General features: G+C 44.6%; 4 protein-coding genes across 6 annotated transcripts; all 4 read right to left on the bottom strand.

Annotated features, from left to right (window-relative positions):
• Positions 1 to 11: 11 nt before the first annotated feature.
• LOC135345632 (very-long-chain 3-oxoacyl-CoA reductase-like) lies at positions 12 to 2980 on the bottom strand. 2 transcript variants are annotated; one of them, XM_064543061.1, is made up of 11 exons: positions 2904 to 2980; positions 2646 to 2755; positions 2369 to 2514; positions 1873 to 1919; positions 1744 to 1819; positions 1573 to 1686; positions 1443 to 1501; positions 1176 to 1337; positions 739 to 804; positions 462 to 611; positions 12 to 266 (listed from the first exon to the last, which is right to left on the bottom strand). In XM_064543061.1, the coding sequence occupies exons 2-11, from the start codon at positions 2702 to 2704 to the stop codon at positions 159 to 161; spliced, it is 987 nt and encodes a 328-aa protein (XP_064399131.1). In that variant the 5' UTR covers positions 2705 to 2755; positions 2904 to 2980; the 3' UTR covers positions 12 to 158. The 2 variants fall into 2 exon arrangements, with proteins under 2 accessions (XP_064399131.1, XP_064399130.1); XM_064543060.1 differs by lacking the exon at positions 2904 to 2980 and having other exon boundaries at positions 2646 to 2785.
• On the bottom strand, positions 2799 to 9287 carry LOC135345638 (very-long-chain 3-oxoacyl-CoA reductase-B-like). Of its 2 annotated transcripts, XM_064543066.1 has the most exons (11): positions 9167 to 9287; positions 5067 to 5135; positions 4738 to 4883; positions 4596 to 4642; positions 4464 to 4539; positions 4294 to 4407; positions 4156 to 4214; positions 3900 to 4061; positions 3555 to 3620; positions 3342 to 3491; positions 2799 to 3007 (listed from the first exon to the last, which is right to left on the bottom strand). In XM_064543066.1, exons 2-11 carry the CDS (start codon positions 5123 to 5125, stop codon positions 2900 to 2902), a joined length of 987 nt encoding a protein of 328 aa, XP_064399136.1. In that variant the 5' UTR covers positions 5126 to 5135; positions 9167 to 9287; the 3' UTR covers positions 2799 to 2899. The 2 variants fall into 2 exon arrangements, 1 of the variants encoding a protein (XP_064399136.1); XR_010397774.1 differs by lacking the exon at positions 2799 to 3007 and having other exon boundaries at positions 3419 to 3491; positions 3723 to 4061; positions 9167 to 9286.
• LOC135345637 (very-long-chain 3-oxoacyl-CoA reductase-A-like) lies at positions 5228 to 9239 on the bottom strand. Its single transcript, XM_064543065.1, has 10 exons — positions 9098 to 9239; positions 8808 to 8953; positions 8264 to 8310; positions 8136 to 8211; positions 7907 to 8020; positions 7773 to 7831; positions 7519 to 7680; positions 7141 to 7206; positions 6638 to 6787; positions 5228 to 5462 (listed from the first exon to the last, which is right to left on the bottom strand). The coding sequence occupies exons 1-10, from the start codon at positions 9154 to 9156 to the stop codon at positions 5355 to 5357; spliced, it is 987 nt and encodes a 328-aa protein (XP_064399135.1). The 5' UTR covers positions 9157 to 9239; the 3' UTR covers positions 5228 to 5354.
• A 196-nt stretch (positions 9288 to 9483) lies between the features above and the next one.
• Positions 9484 to 12265, bottom strand: LOC135345636 (very-long-chain 3-oxoacyl-CoA reductase-like). The gene is made up of 10 exons (XM_064543064.1): positions 12099 to 12265; positions 11813 to 11958; positions 11273 to 11319; positions 11141 to 11216; positions 10956 to 11069; positions 10827 to 10885; positions 10552 to 10713; positions 10279 to 10344; positions 10034 to 10183; positions 9484 to 9673 (listed from the first exon to the last, which is right to left on the bottom strand). Exons 1-10 carry the CDS (start codon positions 12155 to 12157, stop codon positions 9566 to 9568), a joined length of 987 nt encoding a protein of 328 aa, XP_064399134.1. The 5' UTR covers positions 12158 to 12265; the 3' UTR covers positions 9484 to 9565.
• Between the last annotated feature and the right edge of the window lie 47 nt (positions 12266 to 12312).

Here is a 12312-nt window from a genome sequence, read left to right as displayed (position 1 = left end):
ATGAAACCATACACAGTCAGGCAGCTTTTCAGCTCTCACATTTATATCAAAATTTACAAAAATCAACAACATTAAAACACAATACAACCAATTACATGTCCATACTCCACACTCAACCCCTAACTATAGCTAGACTATAGTCTGCAATTAATGGCAATTCACTTTCTCTTGGCTTGTTTCTTGAGGTATTTTGCCTTAGCTCCTTTCATGGCACGCCACATCCCGGGTATGAGGAGGCACTGGGGGATAAGCCGGATCAACACTGCCTGTGTGTGTGTGTGGGTGTGGGTGTGGGGACATGCATGTTTGCTTTGATATAATGACATGCACGTATACTGTAAAACAGCTAATAGCTAGCTACATATATACGTACTCTTTCTATAGCCTACATTATGTATACTAAACTGCTGCATCAAGTTATCCACACAAAAACATACTCCATGTCTGTATTCTCCCTGTACCTGCATTGAATGACTGAGTGTTCCGTGGGTGAAGCTCATTATACCCACTGTAGCCAGAGCAGACCTGGCGTACTGGTTGGCATCGGCAACAAACAAATTAGTGCGACGCATTCCACTCAATGCTGTGGCAACAAAAAATGGAGCAACATTCTGCAGTGGGAAAAACATAAAATGAATCATCAATCAATGGACCTATGTATTCTACACACTTTGCAATTTTAACATGATAAACGTAATATACTTAATTGGTAGATACAGTAAACACTTATATTTATACCTGAACAATGATTCCCTTGCTGGCATACTCCAGAGAAAGAGACGTGGAGAAGAAGTCAACAAAAGACTGTGTGTGTGTGTGTGTGTGTGTGTGTGTGTGTGTGGAGGGATGTGTGTGTGTGTGTGGAGGGGTGTGTGTGTGTGTGTGTGAGGGTGTGTGTGTGTGGAGGGGTGTGTGTGTGGGTGTGAGGGTGTGGGTGTGTGTGTGTGTGGAGGGGTGTGTGTGTGTGTGTGTGTGAGGGTGTGTGTGTGTGTGTGGGTGTGTGAAGTTGTACCATAAAAAAGGCAATAAATTGTACAACACTGTAATATTAATTACTGCAAGCACTCACTATTATGCACAAGCACTCACACTATATATTGACCTCTCTAAACGGACACTCACACTATATATTGACCTCTCTAAAGGGATGATCTTGAGAGCCAACCATTACTCACTTTAGTAGATGCATAGACAGTGTGCATGACGCCAGGTCTAATAGCAGCGGCCGACGACAAGTTGATGACAAGCCCACGCCCCTTAGCAACCATCTGGGGCATGATGAGATGTGACATGTGCATCAAAGTTTGAATATTGAGCTCCACCATCTTGCGCATCCTCTGTGTGTGTGGGTGGGTGTGTGTATGTGTGGGGTGTGTGGGAGGGAGAGGTGATTAAACCAAGCAAGTTTGAATCTTGGAATACATACAATGACCTCTACTGACCTCTATTGGCATCTTTAGCAACACCTCGGGATGTTCATTACCCAACCCAACATTGTTCACTGTAGAGGAGGGGGGCAATATTAATTATATAGCTCTCAACATAATATCAGAATTCTTTGCTTGTACTGACCCAATATTCCGACGTCAAGATCTTGCACACTCTCTGCTATCTGGGGGAAGATCTCCGCACCCTGGGAGAAGTCAACCGGGACCACACGAACCTCACGACCTGCGTACCTAGCCTCTGTAGAGTGGGTGGTGTGTGTGTGTGGGAGGGAGAGAGAACGGTTTAGTTTCTCACTTATTTCAGTGGCCACTTTGTCCAGTTTCTCTTGAGATCTGCTCATGAGAACCACATTCAGTCCTTGTCTGGCCAACTGTGTGGGTGAGGGAGATGGTCATGATAAGAGGTACTAGCTAGCATCCTCACCTCGAGAGCATAGCCACGCCCAATTCCCTCAGAGGCTCCTGTTACAACTGAGCAAATGAACAAACACAGGACGTGAACTGTCAGGCAGTACACTACAATGACATTGTAACCTGTCAGCTTTCTTTGCTCATAACTTCAGTTTAGTTGGTCGGATTTTAATTTTCTGAAAGCTTAGATCTAGATGGCAGAACTTTTGATCGGACCCAATTTTGAACTTTTCCCCCAAAATGACTTTCAATTTTAATACACCATCTGAAAGAGCTCACTTTAAGCTACCTAAAAATTATTGAATCATTGAAATCGGACGATCCAAACCCAAGTTATGGCCGTTCAAAGATCACTATATATATAATTGCAGCTACTGATAGTGCTAGTGTACTGTACGAGGCATACAATGGAAACAAAGCTCTCAAATACATCAACTAGTTTTAGTAGTGGTCAAACAAGCTTCATATTGATAATCGTGAAGTAATAGAAGAGAGGTTATTCCACTCACCTGCCCATGGTCCATATTTCTTAAGGTTGGTACGCCCCAGACCTAGTGGAGCGAGGAAATATGCCCTCAACCAGCTGCAAGCATTACACAGGAACCGCAGTGTGAACCTGAGCAGCACCAGCGAACCAACCACAGCTGCTACGTTCCTGTGTGTGGGTGTGGTGTGTGTGTGTGGTGTGAGGGATGTGAGGGGAGACTAAAATTAGATACGAAAAGCAGACAACTATAAAAGTAGCAAGCTAGCTAGCTATCAGTACAGCAGGAGAGGTGGGCTGACCTGTAGACACAGAATCTCTCTGACATGAACAACTCTACAGCCTCTCTCAAGTAGTCCATCTCAAGCAACCTTGGGAACAGTTCAAGTCCTGTGAGTTTAATGGTTTCTGACTGCATGTGGGTGTGAGAGGCGACACTAATTGCTTTGCAGAACTAAAAGGGGAGGATCTTATTAATATGGATATCAGGAGCACTCACACAATGAATAATTATCACTATTTACAAAGCAGGCATTAAATCAACATAATAGACTGTTCACTTTCTCTTGGCCAGTCTCTTGAGGTATTGGGCCTTAGCTCCTTCCATGACATTCCACATCATAAGACCGGTAATAAATACTGGGACAAACCTCAACACCGCTCCCTGTGTGTGTGTGTGTGTGTGTGTGTGTGTGTGTGTGTGTGTGGGGGGGGGGGGGATATTCAGTACCTGTGGCCGATGTTAATTCTTAAAATAGCTATGTATTTGTGTTCAATGCAAGCAGCCAGAGGATCAAGGTTATTACAGCAACTTAACATGCCAGCTGTTAAACTTTGTAAGAGGCTACGTACATGCAGCTTTCAACTATAGTCTGTGGCCTTGGGGCCTAGCTAGGTATTGTGTACTGTATACCGTAGTGCTAGAAATATATGCGACCATAACCGTTGGCCAATCAGTTTAAGTCTCCAAAAATGTTATGTGATAAACTATTTTTTACCTGTATTGAGTGACTGAGTGTTCCGTGGGTGAAGCTCATTATACCCACTGTAGCTAGAGCAGACCTGGCGTAATGGTTGGCATCGGCAACAAACAAATTAGAGCGACGTATACCACTCATTGCCGTGGCAACAAAGAACGGAGAAACAGTCTGTGAGAAAAACATAACCCAAATAATTCTACAAACTTCACAGCACAAACAGAATATAATTACCTGAACAATGATTCCCTTGCTGGCATACTCCAGAGAAAGAGACGTGGAGAAGAACTCAACAAAAGACTGTGTGGATGTGTGTGGGGGGTGGGGCGTGTGTGTGTGTGTGTGTGTGTGTGTGTGTGTGTGTGTGTGTGTGTGTGTGTGTGTGGAGGGGTGGAATTGTACCATAATTATATCCTCGAGACAAAACCGCAAAATTAGTCATTCAAGGTAGGGTCGCTTTTTAGCCGCAGCTATTTTCAGAAATGCAACCACCTCGCTATGAATTCCGGCCAAGCTGCACTGTCCCAAGGGTGGCTGGATCAACGAGAGTCTACTGTAGCAATTTAAATCATTACTCACTTTAGTAGACCCATAGACTGCAAGCATGACAGTATTTCTAATAGCAGAGGACGACGACAGGTTGATGACGAGGCCACGCCCCTTAGCAACCATCTGGGGCATGATGACGTGTGACATGTGCATCAAAGCTTGAATATTGAGCTCCACCATCTTGCGCATCCTCTGTGTGTGTGGGCGTGTGTGTGTGTGTGTGTGTGTGTGTGGATGTGAGGGGTGATTAAACCAAGCAAGTTTGAATACAATGACCTCTACTGACCTCTATTGACATCTTGAGAAACATCTCGGGATATTCAGAGCTCAACCCAACATTGTTCACTGTAGGGAAGAGGGAATATAATAATTGACTTACAAAACAATTATACAGAACACAATGATGATTTTACTTCTTTCTTACCCAATATTCCGATGTCAAGATCTTGCACATTCTCTGCTATCTGGGGGAAGATCTCCGCACCCTGGGAGAAGTCAACCGGGACCACACGAACCTCACGACCTGCGTACCTAGCCTCTGTAGAGTGGGTGGTGTGTGTGTGTGGGAGGGAGAGAAACGGTTTAATTTCTCACTTATTTCAGTGGCCACTTTGTCCAGTTTTTCTTGAGATCTGCTCATGAGAACCACATTCAGTCCTTGTCTGGCCAACTGTGTGGGTGGGGGAGATGGTCATGATAAGAGGCACTACTAGCTAGCGTCCTCACCTCGAGAGCATAGCCACGCCCAATTCCCTCAGAGGCTCCTGTTACAACTGAGCAAAGGAACAAAGACATTGTAACCAAACAAAAGCTCTCAACCACATCATATCAACCAGTACCGTAATAGAAGAGCGGTTATTCCACTCACCTGCCCATGGTCCATATTTCTTAAGGTTGGTACGTCCCAGACCTAGTGGAGCGAGGAAATATGCCCTCAACCAGCTGCAAGCATTACACAGGAACCGCAGTGTGAACCTGAGCAGCACCAGCGAACCAACCACAGCTGCTACGTTCCTGTGTGTGGATGTGGGTGTGTGTGTGGTGTGTGTGCGTGTGTGGTGTGGGTGTGTGTGAGGTGTGAGGGATGTGAGGGGAGACACTAAATCGTATGTGTACATAACACGAAACGTATAATAATAATGCAGACAACTTACTAAAATAGCAAGCTACAGCAGGAGAGGTAGTGCATGGGCTGACCTGTAGACACAGAATCTCTCTGACATGAACAACTCTACAGCCTCTCTCAAGTAGTCCATCTCGAGCAACCTTAGGGAGCAGTGTATATAATTATGTCCTTCTGTGTGGGATAGCCTCGAGGCCTTTAAAGACCGGCTTTGTCTCGAGGCTAGGTGTGGATCTCAGTGTTGATCACAATGTATTTCAACTCAAAAATCAACAATACAATAGCAATGCATGAAGACTGCTAAAACGAGACAATACACACACTCAAACAGTCTCGATCCCTAACTAGACTATAATGGCAGTTCACTTTCCCTTGGCTTGTCTCTTGAGGTATCGTGCCCTTGCTCCCTTCAAAACACTCCACATCCCGGGTATGACAATACACTGGGGGAGAAGCCGCAGGAACGCTCCCTGTGTGTGTGTGTGTGTGTGTGTGTGTGTGTGTGTGTGTGGTGTGTGTGTGTGTGTGTGTGCGTGTGTGTGCAAGCAGCCAGAGGATAAAGGCCAGACAAACAGACCCAGTGTACAGCAACATTCAGGCAAAACCTGTTGTAAGAGGCTACAGCATTCAATTATTATAATCTGGGGCCTAGCTCTGGATAAGTGTACACTACGCACATACATTCAACCATAAATAATTATTATTGTACAGTTCAAGTATAATATGTTATAGTTATAACACGGGCACGAGGGATGTATGGAATATATTGCACTGAAGCACGAGGGCGTAAGCCCCGAGGGCTGAGTGCAATATATTCCATGCATCCCGAGTGCACGTGTAATAACTAGTTTATATCCCGAGGGCATAGCAACATAACACTGTCTTAGTAACACAATATAAACTGCACAAAAAGATGACAAAGACAACTCTAGACACAGCTCCATCTCTTCTCTCTCCTAGACGCCAGTATATGCAGCGTATAAGATTGGCATGACAGACAAATGGCTTGACACAAAATTGTTGGAGTTCCAATGCTGAAACCACTGCAAAACAGCCCCATCCCACTTCTGGTGCTGCAAAACAGCCCCACCCCTCTACTGCTGCAAAGAAACAGCCCCACCCCATTTACTGCTGCGAAGAAACAGCCACACCCCACTATACTACTCAGTGTAACTGCTGCTTGAACAGCCCCCTCCACTAGCACTATCCTCGGTATCACAACCAAGCCAAAGAAGCTCGCCTCTACACTGCTGCAAAACAGCTCAAGCCCCCTGCAAAAAGAGCCGCTTCTAGTGCTATGATGAAGCCAGGATTGACCGTGCATCAAGAAGTGGAGGACAGTAGGTCTAGGATCACAGAATCTTCACAAAATGAGCCTGGGACGATTTTAAAACCTGCATGGTTGCAAAGAAGAAACTCCAGCAGTGCTGAACATTCATGCATGGCTGGACTTACTTTGATACTTATTATTTCTCATGATACAATATTTAATTTAATTATGCCAGAGGGGCGTTTTGTGGTCAGTGCAATATGACTTTTCAGCAGTGCAATATGCTTCATATTGCACTTGGCAACAACATAGCAACGGGATATAAATATACATGCAGGACAAACAATCTAATGGCAACATGTGCTCTCCCTGTACCTGTATTGAGTGACTGAGTGTTCCGTGGGAGAAGCTCAATATACCCACTGTAGCCAGAGCAGACCTGGCGTACTGGTTGGCATCGGCAACCATCCAATTGGAGCGACGTATTCCACTCATTGCCGTGGCAACAAAGAACGGAGCAACAGTCTGTGAGAAAAACATAAAAATTAATGTTATCCCAAGGCCATGAATTCTACATACTTGGTAAAACAAAATGTTGCAAGCTGCGCTGTGCTAATGCCTCGACAATCAGTATACTAGATTATCTTATGAGTAAACTATACCACTCCTGACTATACCAAGCGCCTCCCATAGTATGTATGCTTGCACATACAATACACTGGCAAAGATCAAAGAATTTTTGTAAAAAAAAACAAAAAACGGTACCAATCGGTGCACCCCCTGCCCAATGCAGTCTACTGCCTCGCGACAGTAGGAGCTGCTGCCTCATACAGACATGCACACATAGCGTATCACTCGTATCCGCGAGGCATAATTACCTGAACAATGATCCCCTTGTTGGCATACTCCAGAGAAAGAGACGTGGAGAAGAACTCAACAAAAGACTGTGTGGATGTGTGTGTGTGTGTGTGGGTGGGTGTGGAGGGGGGGTGAAATTGTAACACAGATAATTATATCAGGCATGCAAATATAAAACAAGCAAATCAGCTTCCCATAGGCCTGTTTCGTTTATTTATAAATTAAACCTTCGTTTTGACAGTAACAAGGAGTGCCTAAACGTTTTTATATTGAACGCAAACGCTCACATGATCTAGTTTCAACCCCTTTCCTCTTTAATCTCTGACCTCCCTAAAGAAACCACCTCACAATTTTGAGCTAAGTAGCAAAAGCCCCACCACTATAATAATTATACTCACTTTAGTAGACGCGTAGAGCATGAGCATGACAGTTGGTTTAATGGCAGACCCTGACGACATGTTGATAACGATGCCACGCCCCTTAGCAACCATCTGGGGCATGATGAGGTGTGACATGTGCATCAAAGCTTGAATATTGAGCTCCACAATCTTGCGCATCCTCTGTGTGTGTGGGTGTGGGTGTGTGGGCGTGTGTGTGTGGGCATGTGTGTGTGTGTGTGTGTGTGTGTGTGTGTGGAATGACCTCTACTAACCTCTATTGACGTCTTGAGAAACACATCGGGATATTCAGAGCTCAACCCAACATTGTTCACTGTAGGGAAGAGGGAAAATTAAAACTTACAAAACAATTATACAGAACACAATGATGATTTTACTTCTTTCTTACCCAATATTCCGATGTCAAGATCTTGCACACTCTCTGCTATCTGGGGGAAGATCTCCGCACCCTGGGAGAAGTCAACCGGGACAACACGAACCTCACGACCAGCGTACTTAGCCTCTGTGTGAGTGTGTGGTGTGTGGTGTGTGTGGGGAGGGGGTGATGGTATTTATAAAAGTGTGTGGAAGTCAAAGTTTGCATAAATTGAACGGTAGACTATTCTCTAGTTTCTCACTTATTTCAGTGGCCACTTTGTCCAGTTTTTCTTGAGATCTGCTCATGAGAACCACATTCAGTCCTTGTCTGGCCAACTGTGTGGGGGAGATGGTCATGATAAGAGGTACTACTAGCTAGCGTCCTCACCTCGAGAGCATAGCCACGCCCAATTCCCTCAGAGGCTCCTGTTACAACTGAGCAAAGGAACAAACACATGACGTGAACTTTACCATGCAGTACACTACACTACAAAGACATTGTAGCCATGTCAGCTTTCTTTGCTCATAACTTCAGTTTAGTTGGTCGGATTTTAATAATATTGTGATTTTATGAAAGCTTAGAAAAAACTGATCTAGATGGTACGTTTAACTCAGAACTTTTGATCGGACCCAATTTTGAACTTTTCTCCCACCTATAGCCCACGCTTTTTTCTCAAAATTGGCCTCGAAAATGACTTTCGATTTTAATACACCATCTGAAAGAGCTCACTTTAAGCTACCAGAAAATCATCAAATGATTGAAATTGGACAATCCTAGCAAAAGTTGTGGTCGTTCAAAGATCACTATTTGTAGCTACCGTATACATAATAGGGTACTGTACATGGAGCGAGGTGTACGAAACAAAGCTATCAAAATACATAACTAAGTCATGATAATCGTGAAGTAATAGAAGAGCGGTTATTTCACTTACCTGCCCATGGTCCATATTTCTTAAGGTTGGTACGTCCCAGACCTAGTGGAGCGAGGAAATATGCCCTCAACCAGCTGCAAGCATTACACAGGAACCGCAGTGTGAACCTGAGCAGCACCAGCGAACCAACCACAGCTGCTACATTCCTGTGTGTGGGTGTGGTGTGTGTGAGGTGTGATGTGTGAGGGGAGACTAAAATTAGAGCGTTTACTAAACGCATAGTTAGCTAAGAAAAGCAGACAACTAAAAACAACTAGAAAGTAGCAAGCTATCAGTAGGCATGGGCTGACCTGTAGACACAGAATCTCTCTGACATGAACAATTCTATAGCCTCTCTCAAGTAGTCCATCTCGAGCAACCTTAGGGAGCAATCCTAGAGTTAGTTTCAATGGTTTCCTACTGCTGTGGCCGGGAGCTGAGGTGACCCTTTTTCTTTGCAGCACAAAAAAGGGGATGATCTATAGCCTAGCTGCGCGCGGTAGACTACTGGCACCCGATATTTTTCTATTGTAACGCAAGGTCCAGGCCAGGGTAGCCTCGTTCCCAGGCCTTACTTTTACTTGCTGTTGTCACTGTTATTCCATAAATCATAAGAAAGACATAGTGTAGTATTCAGAGTATCCAGAGTATCCATGGATACAATGTTAGATTAGCCGGCCCGAGAAAGATAACACAATTTGTTCGACAACACAATTTATCAATATAATTATACTACACTCAAACAGTCTCGATCCCTAACAATATAGAATAATGGCAGTTCACTTTCTCTTGGCTTGTTTCTTGAGGAATTGTGCCTTTACTCCTTCCATGGCGCGCCACATCCCAGGTATGAGAATACACTGTGGGAGATTTCGCCACAACACAGCCTGTGTGTGTGTGTGTGTGTGTGTGTGTGTGTGCGTGTGTGCGAGTGTGTGTGTGCGAGGCGAGTGTGTGTGTGTGTGGGTGTGTGTGTGCGTGTGCAGGGAGAGGTACATGTTTGCCACGATGACAACAAGTCCATCAATATAGCCCTCCATGCAAGCAGCCAGAGGTTAAAAGCCACAACAACAGCTACAGTGCAAGCCAGCACAAACCTCTTACCTAAGAGAGGCTGCATACAAGTACACCTTCTATATCCTAGGTCTTGTCTTAATTACTATCACATATGATGGAGAGACTCAAGCTACTAATAATACTGCATACATTCAGCTGTCTTATAGGATAATTAAATACTCTCCCTGTACCTGTATTGAGTGACTGAGTGTTCCGTGGGTGAAGCTCATTATACCCACTGTAGCCAGAGCAGACCTGGCGTACTGGTTGGCATCGGCAACCATCCAATTGGAGCGACGTATTCCACTCATTGCCGTGGCAACAAAGAACGGAGCAACAGTCTGTGAGAAAAACATAACCCAAATAATTCTACAAACTTTGCAAAGATAAACGCAAATCAGTAGACACAGAAGTATACATGTAACAAAATTAATACCTGAACAATGATTCCCTTGCTGGCATACTCCAGAGAAAGAGATGTGGAGAAGAACTCAACAAAAGACTGTGTGTGAGTGTGAGTGTGTGTGTGTGGGGGGTGTGTGGTAGGTGTGGGGGCGGGGTGAAAATATAACACAGCTAGATAATATGAATACCTGTACTGACAGCGATCCGCATGTAAGTGTATGCTAGCTACTAATCACAGCAAGCACAGAATACTCCACAGACCTCCCTAAAGGTCACCTCTTCATAAACAGCAATCACTACTCACTTTAGTAGACGCGTAACTACCAAACATGATCATGGGTCTAATAGCAGAGGCCGACGACAGGTTGATGACGAGGCCACGCCCCTTAGTAACCATCTGAGGCATAATGACGTGTGACATGTGCATCAAAGCTTGAATATTGAGCTCCACCATCTTGCGCATCCTCTGTGTGTGTGTGTGTGTGTGGGAGGGTAGGTATGTGGGCGTGGTGTGTGGAGGGTGTGTGTGTGTAGTGTGTGATCTGTGATAGTGTGTGATCTGTGATCTTAGATACTAACCTCTATTGACATCTTGAGAAACATCTCGGGATGTTCATTACCCAACCCAACATTGTTCACTGTAGAGGAGGGGGCAATATTAATTATATAGCTCTCAACATAATATCAAAATTCTTTGCTTGTACTGACCCAATATTCCGATGTCAAGGTCTTGCACACTCTCTGCTATCTGGGGGAAGATCTCCGCACCCTGGGAGAAGTCAACCGGGACCACACGAACCTCACGACCTGCGTACTTAGCCTCTGTGGAGTGGGTGGGAGGTGGTATGTGATGTGTGCATGTGGAGCGGGAGAGAAACGGTTTAGTTTCTCACTTATTTCAGTTGCCACTTTGTCCAGTTTTTCTTGAGATCTGCTCATGAGAACCACATTCAGTCCTTGTCTGGCCAACTGTGTGGGTGGGGGAGATGGTCATGATAAGAGGTACTACTAGCTAGCATCCTCACCTCGAGAGCATAGCCACGCCCAATTCCCTCAGAGGCTCCTGTTACAACTGAACAAAGGAATAAACACATGACGTGAACTTTGCCATGCAGTACACTACACTACAAAGACATTGTAACCATGTCAGCTTTCTTTGCTCATAACTTCAGTTTAGTTGGTCGGATTTTAATAATTTTATGATTTTCTGAAAGCTTCGAAAAAACTGATCTAGATGGCGTGTTTAGCTTATAATTTTGGATCGGACCCAATTTTGAACTTTTCCCCCACTTATAGCCCACGCTTTTTTCTCAAAATTGGCCTCGAAAATGACTTTCAATTTTAATACACCGTATGAAAGAGCTCACTTTAAGCTACCAGAAAATGCGTTTAATGTTGAAATCAGACGATCTAAACCCAAGTTATGGCCGTTCAAAGACAACTACTTGTAACTACTGTACTGCACGGAAGGTATAATTATCCTCAAAAATAAGTATCATACCACATCAGATATAGCATTATGTAGATCGGCTAATTTAGTAGTCAAGAGAGGTTATTCCACTCACCTGCCCATGGTCCATATTTCTTAAGGTTGGTACGCCCCAGACCTAGTGGAGCGAGGAAATATGCCCTCAACCAGCTGCAAGCATTACACAGGAACCGCAGTGTGAACCTGAGCAGCACCAGCGAACCAACCACAGCTGCTACGTTCCTGTGGGTGGGTGTGGTGTGTGTGAGGTGTGAGGGATGTGAGGGGAGACACTAAATCATATGTGCACACAACACAAAACATGCAGACAACTTTATACTAAAATAGCAAGCTACAGCAGGAGAGGTACTGCATGGGCTGACCTGTAGACACAGAATCTCTCTGACATGAACAAGTCCACAGCCTCTCTCAAGTAGTCCATCTCGAGCAACCTTAGGGAGCTCGAGCAGTGTAGCAAGTCCTGGAGATCAAGTGTGCATGTGTTGGAGTCTTGTTTTGTGAACCTTTCGCACTCTAGCAGCTGTCCAGACCGATTTTTTTCTAATAGTACACGAGTTGAAATAGATAATAAACGGG

This window comes from Halichondria panicea, chromosome 12, assembly GCF_963675165.1.
Source record: "Halichondria panicea chromosome 12, odHalPani1.1, whole genome shotgun sequence".
Taxonomy (NCBI): Eukaryota; Metazoa; Porifera; class Demospongiae; order Suberitida; family Halichondriidae; genus Halichondria; species Halichondria panicea.
This window is presented reverse-complemented; position numbering and strand designations above follow the sequence as displayed.